This window comes from Amphiprion ocellaris, chromosome 1, assembly GCF_022539595.1.
Source record: "Amphiprion ocellaris isolate individual 3 ecotype Okinawa chromosome 1, ASM2253959v1, whole genome shotgun sequence".
Classification (NCBI taxonomy): Eukaryota; Metazoa; Chordata; class Actinopteri; family Pomacentridae; genus Amphiprion; species Amphiprion ocellaris.
Window position 1 is genome coordinate 23397936 of NC_072766.1, and position 23966 is coordinate 23421901.

Sequence of the window (23966 nt, forward strand, 5' to 3'; positions counted from 1 at the left end):
CAGGGCATTTATCTTGTCCATATCAAAAGACAGTATGGTTGTAAGTTTTTTGGGGTAAAACTCTGGGAATGAAGACTATAATCTGCACTCCTTCTGTAAAAATGATTCCTGGGATCTAAGAAGTGCAGTATTTTAAAACATATTTATGAGCGTAAGGTTAAAGGGGGCTGTTCTACAGCTCTTCACACATAGAACGGTTGTAAAGTTCATTGGCAAATGGCCAATGAAGTGATCATGACTTGGTCAGCTGTGACACTCAGGCTCATCTGGAAATGCAATAGAGCCCTAACCTGGCTTCCAGGTTGAGAATACAGAGGCAACATCATCCCAACGACAAAGAATTTACTGTGGAAGTAACCTCGAGTTGTGATGTTGTGTCTGGAAATGTTATTATTGAGATCCTACAAATATCTCACAGTCACAGAATGAAAAAATGTTGTGATAGAGTCAGCCTTTGAGATTAGGTTTAGGTCAGGATGAAACGAGGTGATGGTGTGATAATGAAGGCCGTCTCTTTCATGTGAAGCGCACGTTGTGGTTACCACAGCTACCAGCATCTGCCTCCCACATGCTGGGATGCTGTGGAACTTTAACTGGTTTTAATGAGCAGGAGCAGGCGACACTGTTTTTACTTCAGTCAGCACTTCAAACACATGTGTATCTATGGAAGCAAGACTGCCATCAAGTTCACATGTGACATTCTTACTAATAAACTGAGTGAAACGCTGACTGTGGCTGCTTTACTGTCTGAGCGGACGGAAATATACACAGCAAGTATAAAATTTTAGAAAAGTCTCTTCTTATTGAGGACTACAGGACGACATCATGATTTTATATATTTAATATGGAGGTATTCAAGAAGTAAATGTATCTATCATTTGACTGAATAATAGATTTTTTAGTTTTAACACATTTGGTATCTCATTTAGAGGAAAGAAACTGATACTTCTCTGAACTTCTCCTCTAAACAGTGAATGCTTTGCCAGAATTTCTCCACATGCTGATGCAACGTGCATGGGGCTTTAGTAGTTATAGCAGATAAATCATATTCAGAGCTATAGTGATATGAACATGGGCAATAAACACATAGAAAAACACTACCTGAAATACCATTGATAAGAAAAGACGTTCTATTAACACACAATATGCATTCACACTCAGTTTGAGAACATTTAACCTATAACACTTAGCCAATCAGACAAAGCTACAGCAAGCCGTCAGCTACCCTCAGATTATCTGGCATAATGTGGTGGTGACTGCAAGGTTAGCTGGCATGATGGCTGAGGAAGAACACAATTGCAATGGACACGTGAAAATGTTAAGAGATCTATTTGTTGAGTTTAGAAGAAAATAGTTTGAAGGGATCAAGTGAAATTTACCTTTAACTTAATACAGTATCTTGTTTGAATGTTTTGTTTAGGTGCTTGGACTGCAATTTGTTCAATAAAAGCATGCTAAAATGTACTAAAAGGCATTCAGAATTTAAGTTTTGTCTGTAATTTAGACTTTCTAGAAACAAAAAGACAACAGCAAACATGTAAGTAAGATGGTAAAGTTTATATACAAGTAGCTGATGTTAGCTTACTACTAACAACAGTTAATGCCAACAGAGTATTAACTACATTTCTTTTTGGAGCGACAGGTTAAATCCAAAACACTTAGTAATATCTCATACATTGCCTCACATTTTAAAATCCGCTTTACAAACTTAAAGTATTTGCTTAAAAATATATGTAGCCATTTAAATGCACCATCACACATCTAACCTCATGTACTATTCAGTTTTATCAAAACAATAATGCAGATGCAGTCTTTTAATGCTGATGGCTCCAAGGTTAATCAAACTCTGATGCTAAGGATGGAAGATGTGATTTCATCAATAGCTCAAAATTCACAGATTTATTCAATTTGTTCCTTAACTTCAGATTTCACTTCTGGCTCTGGTATAATAGAAATACTAACCAAAACACTAACAATAGTTTTGACCACAAACAGAAACCCAAGTTCTGGTGTTTTGGATAGTAATCATTCAGCCTTCCACTCTCCACAACATAGCATTTCTGGAAAGCAATAGTAAGATGTGTTTAACCAAAAGTGGAGCACAGACAAGCTGGGAGTATTTACTGTAACACAGGAGATGAGCTGAGGACAAAACAAGTGGGATTTGAGGTTCCAGCAAATTTACAAATTGAATTATTTTACTGGTTGTGTATTTTTTGAATAAACAAGGTCCCAAATTTTATTTTCATGTTTGAAGAGTCACAACATTATGATCAGGTTATTATGATATCCTACAACCTGAAAGCACAGGCACTTGCAGCACTTGGAAGAGGTAGAAAGAGATGCAGGCATGAGTGGCAAGACCTTTGATCTCAGCAGTAAAAAGAGGCCTCATCCACACCACAAACTGCCCTCACAGCCCGAGGCAAAGGGCACAGCGTCTTCGTTAAAGGCTCCCATGCTTGTAAAACACTCAGAAATAGCATCGAGTGTGGTGAATCGATCGGCATTAAAACGCATAGGGTTTCTCCTGACATCACTGCTCACATTTGGACAGACTGTTTTGGGAACAGGACCTGCTGGACTTTAGCATTCAAGCTAACAGGTTTGATTTCCACTGGGAACGTCCGTGTAAAGACAGAAACTGATGACAGGCGCTGTACTAACTGTGGCTCTGTCTAAGCTTTGTGATATGTGCCAGTGGTACACATGTAGACATAAAATACATTGTTGCTTTTATTCTGGTAGCAGTTCTGAAGACTCCAGGCTCTCGTTAACGGCACAAAAAAACATACTGAGCTGTGGCTGATTGTTTTATTACTTTCATAGTTCAAGAATTGTCTCAACTTCATAAGAATTTGTTCAAGAAAGGTGATTTTGAGCTGATGACATGTTTCACAAATCAGCTCTGAAGCATTTTTTAATGTATAAATGACACATTTTGCATGTTCTGTATAGGTGCCTGTACGTGCTCAGTACTCCCAAACCCCAAGTCATTTTTTATTTTTTCTGTGCTGAATTTTTACACTGATCAGCCACAACATTAAAACCACTCAGAGGTGACGTAAATAACATTAACCATTTTGTTATAATCCAACGTTCTTCTGGGAAACCATGAGTCCTGGTATTCACATGGATGTTACTTTGACACGTACCCCCTACCTAAACATTGTTGCAGATGAAGCACATGCCCCCCCAAGGCACTTCCCCACAGCAGCAGCTTCCCCTCAGCAAGACAATGTGCCCTGCCATGCTAACTTCTCAGGAATAGGTCAAGGAACCTGACAAAAAGCCCAAGTCATTCATCCACAATCCAAACTCCTTAGATCGCAATCTGATCGGGCATATCTGCCAAAGTCCTGGTGTCAGACACCACAGGACACCACTCAGAGGCCTTATGTCCTACCCTAATGAGTCAGAGTTGTTTTGGTACTGCACAGATGACCTACACTATAGTAGACAGGAAGCATAACAATATGTTCGAAAGAGGTTTATCAGCAAGTTTTTTTCTGGGTCTAACTGACCCCAAACATACATACATAGTCACCTGACATTTTATCTCCATACATTTATCTGTGAATGACATTTTTATGAAATTAACTGATGCAATTTTGTTTTAAATTACAAAACAAATATTCACACACACACACACACGCACACACACACACACACACACACACATCTAGTATATAGCTTCATGTAATGTATTTGATTTGAAGAGTTCTCACTTCAGTACCTTTTTGGTTTCAATCATAAGAAAATGAATAATAAATATGTTTAAAGGGGTTTAAATACTATCTAAATTGATTGACAAAAATGAGTAACTAAAGACAGTAAAGTTCACATCTAAACAAACACTATACAGATCTTAACTGAGAACACAGAAGATAGATTTATAGATAACAGAATAAAACTAGTTGTAGAGATTAAAGATGGATATTAAAGAACGTTTTATCTACTTAGCTTATTTAATCTGCTTTTTTCCAAGTAGATGCCCAAATTGCATTTTGTGTGTTGACAGATTATGTTTGTATGAAGTTGATAGGCATGTCATTTAAAGTCATACAAAACTGGCAAAAACATCCTCATGAGGACTTTGGCACTTCATAAGTTTACATTAACAACCGCAGGCACCTCACCACAGCCTCATTAATCATCAGCAAACACAGGTGATCTAAAACTGGCCGAGTTCAGCCACAAGCGGCGACAGGCTAATTCAGGATTACAGTCCATCCCTAATAGAGTTCCAAGTACATCTTTATGGTCCCAGGACAGGCCTGACTCACCGAGTCTTCCACTAGGAGCGAAATCTAATCCTACAAGCAGCCAGTGAATGTGCTGTGGAAAAATAAACAGCTCAGAGAGCAAGCGGAGCCACAGTGAATCCAGCCATACTGTAAATACTTCCACTCGGTAGATGGGCCACAGGATCACAGCACTGCACTGACAGTCCAAGTTCTAGAGTGACACTGGCCAGCGCTGCTTACAACCACGACAAACTGGATGGAAAGGAGATCCAGGCTTACTTACATCTACATCCATGGATTTAGATGACTTTAATCTGCAAATCCAATAAACACGATAAAATTTCACTTGATGACATGCATGGAGCAGCACATCAGCCGTTTCCAAAACCTCACTGTAAAGAGAGTCCAAAACAAACTTACACTGAGCAGTGCATCCTGCAATGCAACTCTTACAGCCAGAGTGTTAGCATCAATTGGACTCCCCACTCTCTCCCAGGTTCCTCCAGGACCCAGCAGAGGTGAAGTGGGTCCTACCTGTGACCGCGGCTTCCCCTGCACACGCATGTGGAGGCAGACGAGCAGCAGAAGAGCCAGTCCTGACAGCATTCTCTCATGTGGGCATAGAAATGCTCAACCAGTCACTCAGGCTTCCACACGAGTCCAGCGGCTGCTCCCGTCAGCCTCTTCCCTGCCTCTGTAGCTCTGAGAATGCCAAAAGAACCGTCTCACCACAGAACTGATCTCTATGAGCTCCCCTTGTAAACTGAGCTGGGGGAGGTGCAGCTGGGGGAGGTAAAGGGGAACCAGGGCTTTCTAGAGGAGGGAGACTGAGAGGTAGAGAATGAATTGGAGGGAGGGAGAGGAGGGAGAGAGCAGAGTGTGGCAGCTACTGACAGCAAATTGGAAGTCAGAGAGGAAGTTTTGGGGAATGTTTTCAATGTGACAAAAAAAAAAGGGAGGGAGGACATTTTTGAGGGTCTGAAATTAACGTGTAAGCAAAATCCCAATGGTTAAAATTATGTGGAACTACCTGGCAGGTTGTCATGCAGTGTTCAAGGGGCAGCAACGAATGTGAATTAAAGAATCACTTTGAGTAGGCGATCACCTTGATGCCTGTTTCTCCAACAACACAAACCAGAACCAGCATATATCCTGAAGCAGAAACAGCCCTATAGGAAACACATATTTCTGTTCACAAACAACAATAAGGTTCTTTTCCTTCTTGGAGCTTAAGTACAAGCTCCATTGCAAAAAAAAGCATAACTGCTGCAGTCAGAAAGACTTGACTCATCATATGGCTTCTCTATTGCACCACCATTGTTTCCACAACATTAAATCCTAATTCACCAGAACACACTGAGGAAAGGAGTACACTCGTCATCTTCTTATCTGACAGCTGGTTTTCTCATAACATAACAGAGACAGGCCGACACTGGGGACACTGCACAAAGAGACTGCTAGAAGCACAGAGCTAGAGGAAGCAGGAGATAATTGAAAACTTTCTGAAGTGGCACATGGAGACCACAACAGGCTGCTGCACACTCTGCTTTATGCACTGTCAGGCTGTGTGTGTGATAGACATGCATGATGGGAAAACAAGGAGAGGAGAGGCAGGAGGACAGATGGATGGACATTCAGAATGACATATATCAAAGTGAAAAGAAGGAATAAACGTCCTGGTGAGGTTATGACTTCCAACTAATGTTCATCTAACTTCACTTTTACTAACTTTTTGTTCATACTGTACAGTGTATACTTTAATATGCCATAGATATCTGCCTGCATTCCTCAATGATAATTACTGTCATTTATGTTAGAAAATAGCGCATAGAGTGTAAGGTATCAAGTGTTTTGTAAAAATGTTACTGAATACATTTGATGGGTGCTGTGCCCTGCGCTCCTAATAGTGCTAATAAAATATAAATTCTCATGATTTTCTACAAATTCATCTAAAGTTATATATTTGTAATCTATTTAGTTAGAAGAATTATATGCATAATCACCAAAACAGTTACACAAAATAATAAAACTGCATGCCGTCAGAGTCCTGCAAGGTTTTGCCTGTTCAAAAAAAGTCAACTTTTAGGTAAATAATAAGGTTTAACAAAAAAACAACAATCTGCTAATTCAACTCACATTTAATAAAATATTACGTCGGTAATAAACTTACATTATTCATCAATATTCAAAATATACTTTGACTGCATGAGTTGTAGTTTGACCGACTCATATCAGTTAAAAAAACTAAATTTGCAGCTCCTGCAGTCATATTGTATAACTGCTCATTTCAATTACTCATTCAGCTCTAAATAGCAAACTAACAAATACAGTTATACACACATATGCTTCATTTGCTCCTTTGCATAAAACTTGTTACTTGTTAAGATTCATCACAGGGAAGAGGAAGATGTCAGAATTACAGTATATTAATACAGTTCATCAGAAAGCTGGTTGAATACACAGAGGATAAATAAATAGCCTAGTAGCCTGTAGATACATTAACCTACATTGGACAACAGAACTTTCGTTACCTCGACACATCCAAGTGCAAATTTGCCATGTTTTAAACACCAGCTCACAGGCCAGCTGCTCGCTGTAAAATTATTGGCTACTATGAAGCTTGGGACTTCAGATTTATGTGTGCACTCACAAGTATTAAATGAACTGAGCAGATTGCCAAATACTTCCTGGGTTAATGATATGTATGTTGGCAACAGTCTTAATAAATCACACCCTTACACCTTTTCCTAATAGTCTGCAAAGCTGTTTTACAGAGCAAGCAGAGGCACTGAGTGCAAGGAAGAGTAGCAAGAAACAAATATCTCCACACCTGCGACTGGCTTGGCTTATGCTGGAACAGGGTCAGCTGAAAGACACACTAATGCACACTTACACACATGCACGGCCGTGTTTCCGTGACTTTAAGGACATTAAATTGACTTACAATCATTTCCTGTGGACCTACACTAACCTCAACCTTTCTTTTTTTAACCTTCACCCTAACCCAAACCTTCAAATTTCACTTTGAAATTTAATGATTTACATTGCAGGGACTAACTTCCTGTCCCCACAGTCATGTAAAGTCCCCATAATGTTGCAGTGCAAATAGTAAGACTAGTAATATCCACCCACACATGCACACACACGCGCACACACACACACACACACACACACACACACACACACACACACACACACACACACACACACACACACACACACACACACACACACACACACACACACACACACACACACACACACACACACACACACACACACACACACACAGGAAGCAGCATGTGTACAGTGTGCACAGTGAGCAGCTAAATGACAGCCATCTCTCCAGTCAAACACAGCTGCAGACATGTAAGAGGGAAACGGACCTTTTCAGCAGTCCATCCGTCACAGTGTACATGCAGACATCGTCTCCGACTCCCCTGACGTGGCTCTGATCTGGACAGATCTCATTATGGAGCTACAGCGCCCAGAGGTCGGGTGGGGCCAGACTGACTCTCCAGTACACCCCGGGGTCTTTGTTTCCTTCTACAAGTGGGTCAGTCCTGAAGCAACCTTGGCTCCAGGCGCCTGATTCCTCCTGTCTCCAGCCCACACACACCAGAGTCATGCTCTACAGCAGGTGGGCTCAACATTGCTGTACACTGTCAGGATCCCACAGACACACGCTCACACAATAGCTGCTTTCAGCTCCTGTCCTTATTCCTGATCACGTTTCTAGTCTTTCTTGGTGTTTCTTTGGCAGATGTTTAAATCCAAATGGGGACCACTCTACCTGGCAGCTGTAACATCTCTGACATCATGCCTCAAACATTCAAACACTGAAAGATAAAAGAAGACATATGATACAGTACTTTTACACCTTGGCAGCCATATTCAAAATCTTTTACAATCTCAGGTCCATTTATTCATATCCACCTTTTCTAAACTGTCTACGCTCCTGTCGACCTGATCAGTTACAGAAAAGAAAAGGCAGAAAGTAGGAAGAAGAGAAAACACATGATCTTTCTGCATCTGGGATACATATTAGTCAGCAAGGCCAGACATGTAGGTCCCACGATTGTTCCCTTCAAGCAATGTGTTTGACTGAAGAAGGCAGGAGCAGCGTGGAGGAGGACGGGTTAATGAAAAAAGCAGGTTGAGAGGGGATTTGGCTTGGGAGGGGCGAGGTGTGGCTGAAGGAAGCTGCTGTTACTATTTGTATTTGGCTTACGATTGACAGGCCGTAGAAAAAGATACAGGATAGTTACTGCACATTAGATATCTCCTGCCATGTGGCAACCTGAGCCAAGAACACAGGTACTGCATGTGGGGTTGGATTTCCACTAAACACTACAGCAACATGTCTAACATTAGTTCCCATCACTGCCTGTGTTGTTGGAACATCATCTCCATCACAAGTTGCATTTTTTCCACTGTAGGAACTTGGGACACGTGTGAGGTTGCCGGATGTTTACTGGAATGGCCCCCATTCACCTCTTTTCCACCTTTCTGTTTCCAGTACAGGGTCAGATGCAACAGACTCACAAGGTGATGTAATGATTTGGCTGCTTCGAGCACAGCATCAATTCCAAGCACACCAAAACAACAACACACAAAGATGTGGACCACACCAAGACGACCCATGAATTCCTGCCATGGGAAATGTGTATGTTTGTCTGTACATCTACTGTCAAACAATATGCCAGACATAAGACCTAAGTTGATGTTAGAGCTTGACCTAGTGGTGACTTGTTCTATTCCAACCAACTCTTGGTAAAACAAGAGGATCGGATGGGTTCTGAACACAGAAAAAGTATTGAAATGTTTTCCATGATTCACAGCAAGGCGTTACATACATATAGGAGGACCAAGTCGTAGTCAGTAGCTTATATAGTAAAAAAAAATATAGAAATAGATAAATACAACCAAGGATGTGATAAATGGAATTACTAAAGATCTGATAGGTGAACAGTTCTCCTAGAGATGCTTTTCTAGTATTTCAGCTGAGAGCTCTAATTTGTAAAAAAGGTAGCCTGTTTAGTATTGCACTTCCATAATGTCAGTAAATTTGCCAAAGAAGAAGGAAAGGGTTAAAACAAAAGCTCCAGAGGCATAATGCAGTTTGATAGTCTGAAATTAGTCTCTGTCTGCCGATATCTTTCAAACTCTGAACCCAAAAATTGTAATGTGGCTTTCTGTTATAAACCTGTTGTTTCTAAAATTAAAGATGACATCCCAATACATTATCTTTATTTATTTATTTATTTTTTTTTTAATAAAACTTGAAAATATTACCTCCACTACAGAGAAGTACAATGTACACGGTTTTTATGGGTTGAGTAGTGCAACAATAAGCTAAAATAAGCTTCACGTCTAAACTAAGTGGAAAGAGAATAAAGCATATGAATCTACATTTTTGTTAACAGTCAATGACAAACATGCTCAATAAAAAAAATTGCCACAAAGTCTCCCTCTCTAACTTTAAATGATGAATGGATTTTCTTCATCATACTGTTCACAATGATGAGAATCCACTTTTACAGTTGAAGAATGACTGTTAAAGGTATAATTTTGATGATTCAAGCTTGGATAGTGTCAACCTGAAACAGGCTTTTGGTGTAATAGGCCCAAAATGTTTTGTTAAAAGTTTATGAAGTCACAAACTGCGACCTGTTCTGACTCCAAGACCTGGTCCTTACTAAACAGTTTAGACCTTATCAAGAAGCTTTGGTGAAGTGCAAACCTTTAAATGACTGGAACAAGAGACAGGACAGGAAGAGAAAATGCTTTTTTTGTGCTTAATGACTTTATACACCTGTTAGGGCCACTTGTCAGATAAGAGCATCAGATAAGGGTTGAATTTACGACAGGGTTTGACCCTGAGCAGCAGGAAACTTAAATCGCACTTGATTAGTTACACACATTCACAAGCACATGCAGAAATAGCTGCTCACATTTATGAATAGGAATTTACAATTAATAAGTACTGTGCACACAAACACAATCTCACAAAATAATCTAAAACACCTACAATTATAAACACCTGAGGAAACATCCAGTCACACCTACGTTTCTTATCTTATTCTTTAATAAGACCCTAAATTCCAGACGTCCGGTGAGCGCTGACCCCACATTGAGAGCTCCAGATCACTGACATTCCAAACAAACCGATGAGGCATAAAAAGTGCTCAACTGTCTCTTCAATTGACAGCCACCCAGATAGCAGCCGATCACTGTCAACAGCCGTCTGTCTGAGGAAGACCTATGTGACCACTAAGTGCTAAAAATACAACCTCTTATGGGTATAGTATACCCTCATAAATTTGCATGAGAAACCAGGACACTGGGACTCTACTCTCTGCCCTCAAAACACACTGCAGTGCAAAGCTCAAGCCTGTTCAATATCAGCCACCCAACACACCATACATCAGGCATACCACAATCACTGGGATCAATTCATCTTATTAGTCAGGTATCAGCCTCCCTGTTCACTTGCCCAGTCGCCATACAGAACCTTCTGAACGACTGAAAGCTGCTGAAAAACTCTGTCTTCACTCCAGTTTCCTTTGACCACACATGTTGAACCCATAACTTGGTGGAAAGCGAGTTTATCAGGATATTGAGTCAGCACGAAGTAAAGGAGATGCACATTCGACAATGGAAAAATATCACCGAATGAGAGACGAGAGCTCTACATTTCAGTTTATACAGCAGACAAACTAAAAATTACAAAACTGTATTCACGATGCGTAATGTAATAATTGAATAAAGTCTACGTGGTGTATAAAGGATTTTGATCCCAGTTCTCCCTTTTCTCATTGCATATGATGTGAACTTCCTGCATCTGTGCAGTCTAGTGGAGGTATTTTTAGAGGAAAAATGCTTGGAGCAGTTTTCCAAATACTTTCTCTAACTTCTGCTGACACCAATATTTGAAGGTGCTGGCCCAGCTGTTGTTTAGCTGAGCTGCCAGAATATGATCAGGAAATGGAAGTTCAAACACCTTTGGTCTTCCTGTGGTCAAACAGTCCTGTGTGGCACCAAATAAAGATAAGGCAGACAGTGTAGCAACAAGAGTTTAACTGCAGAAGCTCTGTGAGGCTGTACTTACAGGGTCACTGACAGCATGCTGTTTATCATGTTCATTATGTTGATTATCTTATTTTAATGTGGCAACAGGCTAATACTTGGTACAGTTAAGGAGGACAGGGATATCAACAGTGTACGTTTGGTCATAAATAAAAAGTTTGGGATCAGACTCAAAATCTGATGGGATGATTTTACTAGATGTAAAGTTAAGGAATTAACAAAGTATATATATATATATATATATATATATATATATATATATATATACACATATATATATATATATATATATATATATATATTTTTTTTTTTTTTTTTTTTTTTTTTTTTTTTTTAAAAACATCCTTGGGGGGGCATGAATTTGGGCACCAAACTTCTTGGCAATACAAGAAATAGTTTACTCTGAACCAAAAATGTCCACCTCATGGCACCATTTTTGGAAAGCATCGGGAATAAGAAAAGTTACTGGTCATGCTACATACCTCAAATGTCATTGCAATCAATCCAATAGCTATCCACACATTTTCAAATCAAATCCAAAATGTCAAGCTCATTGTGGCACTCAAGCTAAGAGATCTACCTAAAGTCAGGATTGTGTATTCTGAAAACTTCATGTGCAACATTTCTCTTTTACTTGTAAAAATATGACAGCCTGGACCAAAGGGGTGAACTAACAGAGTGACTGACTCAGCTATTTTTTTCTAACTGATTCTCATCAAATTGAAAATCTGAAAATGTGCTGTTTTGGTATGTCTCTCTATCTGTATCCAAAACCCCTGCGAACTCAGGCAATATCCTGCCCACAGCCCTATCTGACTGGATATGTATCATGTCCTATCAATACTGAAGGATAAAAGCTGAAAAGTTCTCTTTTGCCTAAACATATGAAAAACATCAAGGAACAAAGGAACCTGATCAAGTTTTGTGTTGGTGTTTGTGTTGCTCTAATTGCTGACATCAGGGTCTGTTATAGCATATACATGTAGGTTCCCAATATCATTTGTTAATTCGTCACTTGGTCATGAATAATCGACCCCACAACCCTTTCTTTTATACCAGTTGACGTCTTTTTGTGCTTCTGCAAAAAAGACTAAAAGAGAAACAACCAGAACCGAGGCAATCCTTTGTGAAAATACAACTGTTATTCAGAGAAAATTAACAGACCAAATGTAAAACGCAGGACATGAGCGGAGAAACAGTGTCGTCCATCAAATGGAGATCCCATCAAATGCAGACACTTTGCTTTCTCACAGCGTGAAAGGGCCTCATGCACAAGGTTAAACACTCCCCCGTCTCCCGGAGAAAGACTTTATGAGCTGTAGCAGAGCCCAGCGGAGGTGTGGCAGCGCACAACAAGTGTCTGACCCCCCCGAAACCTGGGGAGTCTGCTGAAGTTTGCCAGGTCACACAGAGCCAGTAAAGGCCGATGTGGGCCACCAAGAGCCAGTGGGGGGGACGCCAGGGCCCATCGACAGCCAGGAAGCTGAGGCCAAACTAAGACATCAATCTGTCATCCCCTGCACATCTTCAAATCCATTTGTCTCAACTGTCTTCAAACTGGAATTCCCATATTCAAGCCCTCTTGACAGTGACAAGTGTCCTAACAAGTGTCTCTAAATGAGTCTAGTGGGTTCAGGGCTGCTGCTGTATGGCTGAACCCGACCTCTGACACACCACAGAAGAAGAATCAGTGTCTCTATTGTAGCCTTTAATGACGCATTACATAAATGTGTAAATTTTCGGTAATTTATTATTTATTTTCGCAATATCATATGCAAATCGTATCTCCTATTTCTTCCTCCTATGTATTTAGACTTCAGTAAATATGTAGTGATCTGTAAAGTAGTGGGCAGATTGGAAAAGTTTAGGTTTATTGATTTAGCAACACAAAGAGTTTACAGTCATGATAGCAGCTTGGTGAGGCGTTGCTAATGATGAAGACAAACTCACAAAGACATCCCAGATTTTAGTAGGTATAACTACTACTACGACTACAACTTTTCTAGATGCTGTTGTGAGTCGAGCACGCTGAAGAATTGACTGTGTAATTACAGTAACTGTGTCATTGGATTGTAAGAAATGAACAGTAACATTTTGAAGGCATTCTGATGTGATCTGGTAGACTAGAATTTATGTTTGCATGAATACTAACATATTGGGAAAAAGTAGCCATTTTCAGAGAAATGTTAGCTTGCTACAACTTCCTGTTTATTTCTCATGAATGGGTGTTAATTATAGCCACACTTATTTGATATTAATTCTAATTAAATCCAAAATAAATAATAGTAAAGGAATAAGGATATACAGCAGGTTAAAAAAAATACTATAAACTCTTGTGTTATGTTCTTCTTCATTGTTTATCTAACACTACAACATAAGCAGATGAGCTTGGCAACAGACTACTAAAAGGAAGCCTGCTAACACCTTTGACTGTCTGTTGGTCACATGAGTCCCACATTGCTGGCTTTCAAGTAGGGCTGCGACTACCGAGCATTTTCAGTCAATTAATCTATTGATTATTTTCTACAAAATGGTCAGAAAATCATGAAAAATTTCAGTCAAAGCCCAAGATGATGTCCTCAAATGTCATGTTCTTTTCCACAACCCTAAAATATTTAGTTTACTGTCAGAGATGAGGAAAGAAACCAGAATATGCTCACATTTAAGAAGGTGAAATGAGAGAATTTAGACTATATTTTCTACATAACTCAAACCAATTATTCAAATATCAAAGTAGCTGCTGCTGAATGATTTAATAATTAACAACTGCATGATTATTCGATTAATCACTGCAGCACTCCTGTCAAGAGTTTCCCCTGGAGCTTCGGTGCCAAGCATGACTAAAAATATCCTTCAAAGAGCTAAAATTGGGCCCATTCTGTGACCTGTGTGACCAACATTTCAACTGCAACCTGCTATCCTCCACAGGATAAAGCAGCGTACAGAAAGTGGATGGACGGATGGTATTGTAAGCACTGATTGTACAGACAGCATCTTTCTTCAGCAAATACATCTCATATCTGTTACTGTCCAAAAACAGGCTCTGCTGACATGAACCTACAACCATCTGCAGAGGGTAATGATGGGGAACACCCTGTAGTGTCCAGCTGGGGCTTGTCATCACAGGGATAGGACTGAGGTATCTCCACCAGTCTGTGCCAGGCAGGCTGTATATCAGAGCAGTCATCCCCATATTAACAAGTCTGCCTGTCCACCGCAGCGGGGAATGCATAAAACAGATGCAACTGTCACAGGAGAGAAGTGAGGACTGGCCTCGGCTGTTGTTTGATGAGTTTGGACCAGAGCCGCGATCCGGGTGCTGGGAAATGTGCCAGTCCTAGAGGAAGGCTGTTACTGAGACCTCGGCACTGCACTGGGTCAGACGTAGCTCTTGTTGTATATATGTTGTCTTCATTAGGGGATAACATTGCATCAAAATCGTTGATGAAATCCATCAGGTCAATGTTGCAACGTCTATCAGCATTTACAACCTCATGGAAGACTTGGCACATTTATCGTCCACATACATCAACAAGATTTAAACTCCAGCCTTCATAAGTGGATTTCCTGTTATTTCATCACTGCCTCCCACCTAACCGTGTTGAGCAGCAGGAAGCAGTGTGAACTTACTACCGGGCCTGTAATAGTCCATTGTAGATAGATTTTTACCCTCAGCTGGGCCCACCACCGCCAGCAGAGAAGTGTGTGGTCAGTGATCACCCTTTAAAAATACACACACCCTTCTCAAATGCACTTCCTTAGTAATAAAGGAGCAAAGTCACAGCTGAATGGAATTCCCACCATAAAGGCACCTTTCTTTCAGAGTTTATCTTAAATGAGGAACCACATTCAAGCGAGTCAGTGCCTCAAAGACACTTTTCCAAAATGGACTTGTACACACATGAAACCTAAAAATATATATATATTCAGTGTCTCCACTTTTAAAAGACAAAGTAGAATCTAGAGGACACTGATCACAGAGTATAAGGATAACAATTATGCAGTACTTAACACAACACTCAAAAATTATAGACCTATAATTTCGGTCTATTAGGTTGTGCTTTTCTTCTTAGCTTATTTGCAAGATAGGATGTAATGCAATAAAAATAACTTCAATGCAAATTCAATCTTTTATACATGCTGAGATTTAGAGCTTGCACTGTGGTTAGGTGTTGGCAATGTAGCTGTTTGAAGCAGAATGGAATCCAATAGTATTCATAGCATGAGCAGAGTAGTTATTTTTCTGACACGTTTTACATTATGTGTCAGACGGGTAGGAGCTGCCACAGTGACAACAAAATGAGGTAGTAAATAATTTCCCTTTTTTCCACCACTCCTCCGATGGTGGCATCGTCTAAACTAGAGAACGCAGGAAGTGAACGTCGGGTTGAAGGACAGAGGTTTGTTATTCTAACGTGTTGTCGGGAGGTTTGGTGCTGATCCAGACAGGACAGCAAGAACCAGGAAGGTAAGACCAGCGGTTCCCAACAGCCCCAGTTTGATGGTTCACAGGATGGGAAACCTGAACAGAAGGTCCAAGACAGGTCTAGGTCTGAGTCCAGGGAGTCCACCAAATCTGGATCAGTTTGAGTGAAGACTGAGTCCAAATGGAGTCATGTTTTGAGTTCCTTTCAGAATGATGTTCCAGAAACTGCAAGCTGGATTCTGCATCATGATTACTGCTTCTCAAGGTGCCTGTGCATTCTTCCAATTCATTAGTAGTACCTTTAGAACTGGATGCCTTCTCAGCTGATGGATCAGAAGACTGAGAGGTATTTGTCTGAATTTCTTTATCCTGACAGTCGGTTTCCGTGTTTTCATCTTGCCCACTTGTGGAATTAGGAATTGAGGAGTCTTGCTCAACACTAAACGATTCCTGGTCTTTCTTTTCATCTAAATTATCTTTCTCTTTGTTAGATGTAGTCGTGATATTTGGAACACCGTGATATTTGGACGGGTAGGAGCTGCCACAGTGACAACAAAATAGTCAGAAGATGTATTGGTAATAAAAGTGTTTGAAGCTCTAAATTCTCAGTAACTCACCCAAACATTCTGATAATGTAAACAGACCACAGACAGAGAACGAAAAACAAACTTTTCTAAGACATTAATTACTAACATGGCTTGAAGATACTATAATGACTCACTTCAATGCTCATCTGTACAAACATCATTTGTGTGCTGAGCTGCCCAATAATGAAAGCAGCGCTGCTCTGCAATTTTGGATTCAGCCCCGTGGAGCCTCTGTTACACATCTAAGGCATATCTTGAGGTAAAGTGAAGCTGTAGCAGCAGAAAACAAAGACAGCTGAGTGTCCTGAACACTGAAAAACTGCTTGTTTTGATACTCTTACAGCCACAGTGTAGACTGTATGTGAGGAAGACAAAGTACTATTATGGAATGAACGACATTGGTAAGCTAGTGAAACGTGCCCGGACAAACCTGCCATGTACTTTTACGACACTATCCAACAGTTTGGACTCATCCTCGTGCTGATGGAATTATCCCTATTAATGTCTGTTGCAACTGACAGCAACTACATCCCAAAACTGTGATATCATTTTATCTCAGGAAGTTCACGGTTAGCCTGACTCCCCGGACTCCCCGGATAGACTTTAAGTATATCAGCTATGTCTGTTGTGTAGTTCACGTGGCTTTCTTCTTTGCTTCTGCTATCTACATATGGCTATTTTCAAAATCCCATTCACTACAGGAAACAACAATAACAAGGTCCAAACAGCAACCGAGACGCTGAAAATGGCGAGTTTTAATTAGGGTTTCTGTATTGTGCAATACAGCACGTCTTCTCAGTTCTTTCAGAGTTTGTGTTTGCCACTGTATAGACAGTGCTCACCTCCCCACCTGCAAAACAAGTACCCACCAACACTATTTACAGGGGCACCAACGCCACATCCCAGACTTAGCACAGTTCATAATGATTTTGGTGGTTTAAAGAAATACAACTGAAAATGATAACGGCAGCAAGATGAGGATAAAATCCCACAAAACCCTCCAGTCAGACTAAACCTAAAGCAGCGAAAAACCCAAAGGGCATTGATCTTAATTGACCTTTAACTGCCGTCTTTGTAAGAGGCCAATTTAATGGTTTCGCTACATCCGATTCTGACAAAAGAGATAGAGGTCTGCAGAGGCACTAGAGGCCAAAAGGTCAAATGGACAGAGGTAGGTTGTTATTCATGCAGCAAGAAATATGTCAGGCAGAATCATGAGGGACCACACAAACTGAGGGCTGTGTGGTGCGAGGCAGTATTTCCTCTGTAATCAGCAGCAGTGTGCCGCCACAGCAAGCGCACAACTTCTGTGGTTTGAATATGGGAAGATTAAAAAAAAAAAAAAAACTGAATAATTGAGACACATTTCCCCCTAACACCAAAGTAAAGTCTGAATGTTTTGAATTAATTTTTCATTACTTTGATTAAGTATCGAAAAATCTGTCACTGCCACAGAAGAGAACCACAATGGGACCAATATGAAAGGCACAATTACCTCCAGACATCGCTGCAAAGTAAAAGAACTCACAAAAGAAAGACTAAGAGATGAGAAATTTCTGCTCAGTATGTGGGCTGATTTAAACTCGTGATGTTGTCCGTTTACTCTTCCAATCCTTTAACATTTGTTGTTGGTAGTATAGAAGACATATTATGAACAACTGAAATGTAGGACATAACAAAATCTATCCATATCTGATGTGTAAGTTTATCGTGTACACATGTGTGTTGGTATAGGTAAACTATCAAATCATGCTTGAGAAATAAGCTTTCTTGCTTCATGCTCAATTTCCACAAAGTTATAATTCACACAGAAGTTCCCCTGCAGACATACACTCATTCATACACACTCACACAAACAAGAGAACTCAAGGTGTACTTTCAACAAAGTGAGTCTATATGATGGAAAATAGGCTATACGCCTACTTCTGCACTGTAAAACTTCACAGAATAAAGAGTGTAATGTGTACAACAGTATTAAGTATGGTGAAAAAGGTGACATTTATTTATTACAAGGTTTTAGAGATTCCGTATACACAAAGGGTAGTCAGTTCATGTTCTGTATCTGTGCTATCTACAGCAACGGCATGCAGGTGCTTTTACTCAAGTATATAGTACTCATGTCTAAATTTGAGGTATCTGTCCTTTCCTTTCATGCCACTTTATTCTTCTAGTCCACTACAGTTTAGATGGAAAATGTTTTACTACACTACATCATTTGACTGCTCTACTTAAATTACAAATATACATTTTTTAAATTTAACATATAAAGAGTTTATAGAACATGATCCTTTTTTAAAATCAGTTCAATAGTCTATATAAATAGAGCTGAAGAGCTTGTTTTTCAAGAAAAATGTAAATGTTTCTTCGTTTTGGTTTTTCAAATGTGCTGAAGATTTGGTGTTTTCTTTTGATTATTGTATTTATTTATTTTTTTGTTGAAGTCAGCAATCAATGGATTCATGAAGAAAATAATCAAAAGATTTGAAAGAAATATCTAAAATTACAACCCTATAGGAAATAATATCAAATTAGGTTCACCTTAACCCACCTAAACAGCAAAACCACACTTTTACATTCATGCATAAGTAATAGTAATCTAATGATAAGGTCACAGTACTTTTACTTTTTATACTTTTAGTACATTTTACTGATCATACTTAAATTATTTTACATAAGAAACATTTTCAATGCAGAACTTGTTTTAGAGTACTTTGACTGTGTAGTATTAGTACTTTTACTTAAAGTACTTAAATAACTCTCCACTGTGCAACAAGTGGCATCACTTCTTCAAATTATGAATGCTTTGAAGATTTAAGTTTCAAAGCAGGATATACAAAAAGCAAGTTTAAGGGTTTTTAGAGTTGAAGAAAATTGCACACAAATAGTTATTTATTTGGCAATAACATCAATGTGTTTTGGGCTTAAAGATAAATGTACTATAAGTGTATCTCGTAAAGACAGGCTCTGACCTGTTGGATTGCCTTGGTTGAAATAATCAGTTAGAAATTATTGCATGACTTGGCTCTGATCCAGATCTGATGGATGAGTTCTTGGTCGAGCTCCAGGTTGGGGTATATCAGTAACACTTCTCAGTGCCTGGAGGACAGTGCACCAGTTTGTACAGTAGCTGAGAGTGAAATATCACTCAATCTATATGAAGCAGCTGCATTTTAGCTAACAGGACTTTAATGGGTAAGTGTTGAATTTAATACACTTTACTTTTACATCATATTAGCACTGACCTCATTGGTTTGGTCTGAAAAACAGCCAAAAAAACAGTCTGACCCAAAAGAACGTGTACAAATTTTGATGGAAATGAGACAATGAGGCCATAGAAAACTGAATATGGTGGTGCTGCTATTACAACTGCACAAACAGGGACCAAACTTTTTCAATATGAACTAAAATAAATATCCATCTTGCCCTGTTGTATGCTTGTCAGGCCAGAAAAGGAGTAAACTGTGATCTTACTGTGGAAAAACAACTGAAAACAGCAGATTTATAATATTAATGAGTGACACATGATGTAACATATAGCCTCCTACATGCTTGTGAAGCAACCCTGCTGCTTGTACAAAGCTGCTGTACAAAATGGACTCGGGCTAGTTGTCGTACTCCTTCCTCATCCACAGGGTACAGCAGCCGGTTGGCTTCCGGGCAGAGCTTAAAGTTGTTTTGATCTGCTGCTGGCACTAAAGAAAAAGTGATTCTAGGGGAACGGACATGAATGTCCTCAATATCCATCCATCCATTATCTATACACCGCTTAATCCTCACTAGGGTCGTGGGGGGGGCTGGAGCCTATCCCAGCTGACTCGGGTGAAGGCAGGGGACACCCTAGACAGGTCACCAGTCTGTTGCAGGGCTACATACAAAGACAAACAAGCACTCTCACATTCACACCTACGGGCAATTTAGAATGATCAATTAACCTCAGCATATTTTTGGACTGTGGGAGGAAGCCGGAGTACCCGGAGAAAACCCATGTATGCACAGGGAGAACATGCAAACTCCATGCAGAAAGATCCAGGGAAAGCCGGGACGCGAACCAGGGATCTTCTCGCTGCAAGGCGAAAGTGCTAACCACTACACCACTGTGCAGCCCCTTGTCCTCAATATCTTGAGGAAATTTCACAGCAATCCATCCACTGTTTGTCTCTTAAAACTCAAATATCGACCTCTTGGTGGCACTAGAGGAATAGTTAGGGGACTATCTCAGTCAGCAGGATTCATCCTATGGGCTTCAAGAACATCATGGCAACTGATCCTACTGTTGTTGAGATTTGTTTAGCCAGATCTGACAAGCTGTCAACAAAAACATGTTACACCTCTGATTAAGTTCTTGAGTAAACATCTCATGTTACTGATTTGATTTGGACTTTATTCAATTTAAAAGTTTCGTTACATTTTGATCCATCACTCATTATGGTATTTTGACAAGTTATGAAGTATCATGTTAGGTCAAGCAGAGTGCACCAAACCAGCTGACCGTCAGCTGATCCAAACAGGCACCAATGATGACTGACACTTCAAACAATCTGTTTGAGCTGCCAACTCCTCGTTCTTCCCCGTGGTTCCTTCCTGCTCCATGCTGCTGCTGACGAGCGGCTGTGTTACTTGTTCCCTCCACCAGCTCAGCCCCCATCTGCTATGGTCTTTTTTATCGATATACATGCAATGACATCTCTTGCTTTGAGGATTATGTATATTCCATATGTCACAGTCTGTATCTGCAGGGTCTTCCTAACTCCTGGGCAGGAGAGAAAAACTTGCACTGCTAGCTGTAAACATTTAAAAATCCCTACAATAATTTTTAATTCCAATCATGAGAACAGTTCTGATTAAATACAATCATCCAGATGTTTTTATATTATATCTTGGCCTGAAGCTGAGGGGATGTCCTGTTTAAATGGCTGGACCAGCTGAAACAATCTCAGTGGGGAAATTGAAAAATCTCCCTTTCCTCAAAAATTGCTTGTGAGTTTGAATCTTCAGATAATGAGCGACAAAAATGTAAAGGTGGAAAATAAATGATCACTTTGCAGATTGTGTAATTGCTTGATTTAAACTCGTCAAACACAATTTAGTTTCCACTATTGATAATAATTCAACTGGACCGATGTGGAGGACCACATGTAGTGTTAACACTGCAAATGTGATCAAGGACAAAATCAGACATCAGAGGGTTTTCTGTTCTGATTAAATCTTAATGTGGCCAAGATTGTTGCTGGATTACAGTGCATGGGAAACGCACGGGGTTAACAGAGAGAGGTCAGCAGGACCAAGTGGAAATGAGCCCTTTCTCCAAAATATTTCTTAGAGTTAAACTCTGATCAAAAGAATCTTAAAGTGACTCCAGCACAGTGAACACATAGTCAGGTATAAACAGGCCCACACATGCAGTAGCAGCAGCCCAACAGGGTGAAACCTTCCAGCTGACCTTCACTTCTCAACACCACAGAGTGAGATCTCACTCTTATGCTGTGCTGCCCTCTGCTGCTCACAGACATCACTACATCACCACTACAGTGACGCACATACCGTGAACCACGTCCTCCTTCAGGTGAAAGCACTGATCCACAGCGAGGGTGTAACAGACAGCTTGGTGAAGACCACACTAGCATTTTATTTTTGTGTAAAGCACATGGCTGCATTATTTTCAGATGCCTTGTCACCAACACCAGGGATTTTAAATTTGCCAAGGGTGGCCAAAGGAGCTGCCTGTTCTTGCGCAAAGGCGTCTAACTCACACACTATCCAGTGAAGTGGTGCCAGCAGTAGAAGATTATGACAGTACTGATAAGGTTCTCGCTGTAAATACATGTAATCACATGGACATGAAGACTTGTGCTGTTGATAAAGAAAACTAAATCCATTCCTGGATAACCTTCTTTCCTGAAATTTAAAACAAAGTTTTGTTCTTGGCTTACCGTGCAGTTTCCCGCCACACAGAGAAAAGTCTCATTCTGCCCACATGGCGTTCCGTCCATCACCCTCTCTGACTGTCGCACATAGAACCTGAACCCTATGGCCCTGCAGTTGAGTTCACAGTGCTGCTCCCCAGGAACTGAAAGGAGATGTAGAAACTTAAGTCATATTAAACATATTACTGTCACAATACACAGCAACAAAAGAAAGTAAAAGAGCAAAAGAAAAAGAGTTACAGATGTATACAAATATACAATAAGAAAAGCACTCAGTACTCCGCCAAGGCTGCTCATTCCCTCATATGGCATTGGTAGAAATGCAGCATTTTTTAAAATAAATGCAGCATTTGTTTATTAGTTATTGATGATCAGAAATTACGACAACATAGAATGTGGCCATTTAATATAGATGTACCCATAAAAAAAAAAAAGACCTTTTGCTGAGCACAGGCGTGTGTTGTGCATGTGTACGTTATGTACGGATACCGAATCACATGACCTAAACATGTAGTGGGCGGCAGGAATTGATCGGACTCTGAAACACCCCCACAATTTAACCAACTGTTCCTTGTATCATTTCTGATGGATAAGTCCCGATAAGTCGATTTGTTGATTTGAAGTAGGATCGCAATCATGTGATTATCAGCAGGCAGCTGACGTTGTGTTCATTTGTAGTCATAGTTACAGTGACGCCGTGCTGCTATCTCGCAATGATACAGAAATCTTTAATAAATCCGTGGATCCACTATAAGCCGCATCGCTGCCAAAATCTAATCACTTGGTCTTTTTGTCATTTCTGACCTTCCCTTAAAATTACATCCAAATCCATTATTCCATTCTTGAGTAGCGTTGACGGACAAACAGATGGACAGACAAACGTATGCCAATCGTCACATAACTCATGTTCCTTGGCAAACTAATTATTATACACAACTTTACATTAGGGTTTTTGTGATATTTATGTATGGATTATAACTAAATAAATTATTGATAGCATGTTAATAATACATATATAACATCATAAATATTCCAGTGCCTGTGAATATCTCACTGACAATCCAACAAAGGAATAACACACAGCTCTGGTTACAGACTCTGCCACCACCTGCCTGCACTCAAATGTTAAATGTAATTAATTTGTCAATTACAATGACAAAATGCACATTAGACAATGTTAAAGATGAAAATGACTAATTATTACAATTATTCAATAATTTTAACATACACAAAGTATTTACTGTAATTATTTTTGCTCAGATTTATGATAGATAGCATGATAATATCATTGTGGTCATAACCATTGCATAGTGAAAATTTGATGTCATGCTAACCTTGCTGTACATTTTAACAGAAAAGCAATTAATCTACAAATGTGTGAAATGTAAGTACAAACCTGGATGTGTAGAGAACAATAAATGCACCTTCAGTGTCTGTACATATATATTTTGGCCTGTTTAGTAGTGCAACAATAATGTAATATTCAACCACAGACCATAAAATACCTCATGTACCAAAATATTAGAGGTCTGTTAGACATGTAGGACCAGGACAACATTATGGTACCATGTTACTAATACAATAATGGAGATGTGTTATCTTACCCTGTGGCTGTTTTCTGTTAAATTCAATTTCAGTCAAAGCACTACAACAGCATTTGATTAACCTTGACTGCGGTTTTAAAACTGTGGTG

The 23966-nt window shown here is 39.8% G+C and overlaps 1 protein-coding gene across 2 annotated transcripts in view; it reads right to left on the reverse strand.

Annotated features, from left to right (window-relative positions):
* LOC111577678 (thrombospondin type-1 domain-containing protein 4) overlaps window positions 1–23966 on the reverse strand; it is a 52466-nt gene that overhangs the window by 19130 nt on the left and 9370 nt on the right. For both annotated transcript variants that reach the window (XM_023284054.3, XM_035954548.2), the window contains one exon: window positions 22280–22416. In XM_023284054.3, the coding sequence (XP_023139822.2) occupies window positions 22280–22416 (137 nt within the window). The remainder of the gene's footprint in view (window positions 1–22279; window positions 22417–23966) is intronic.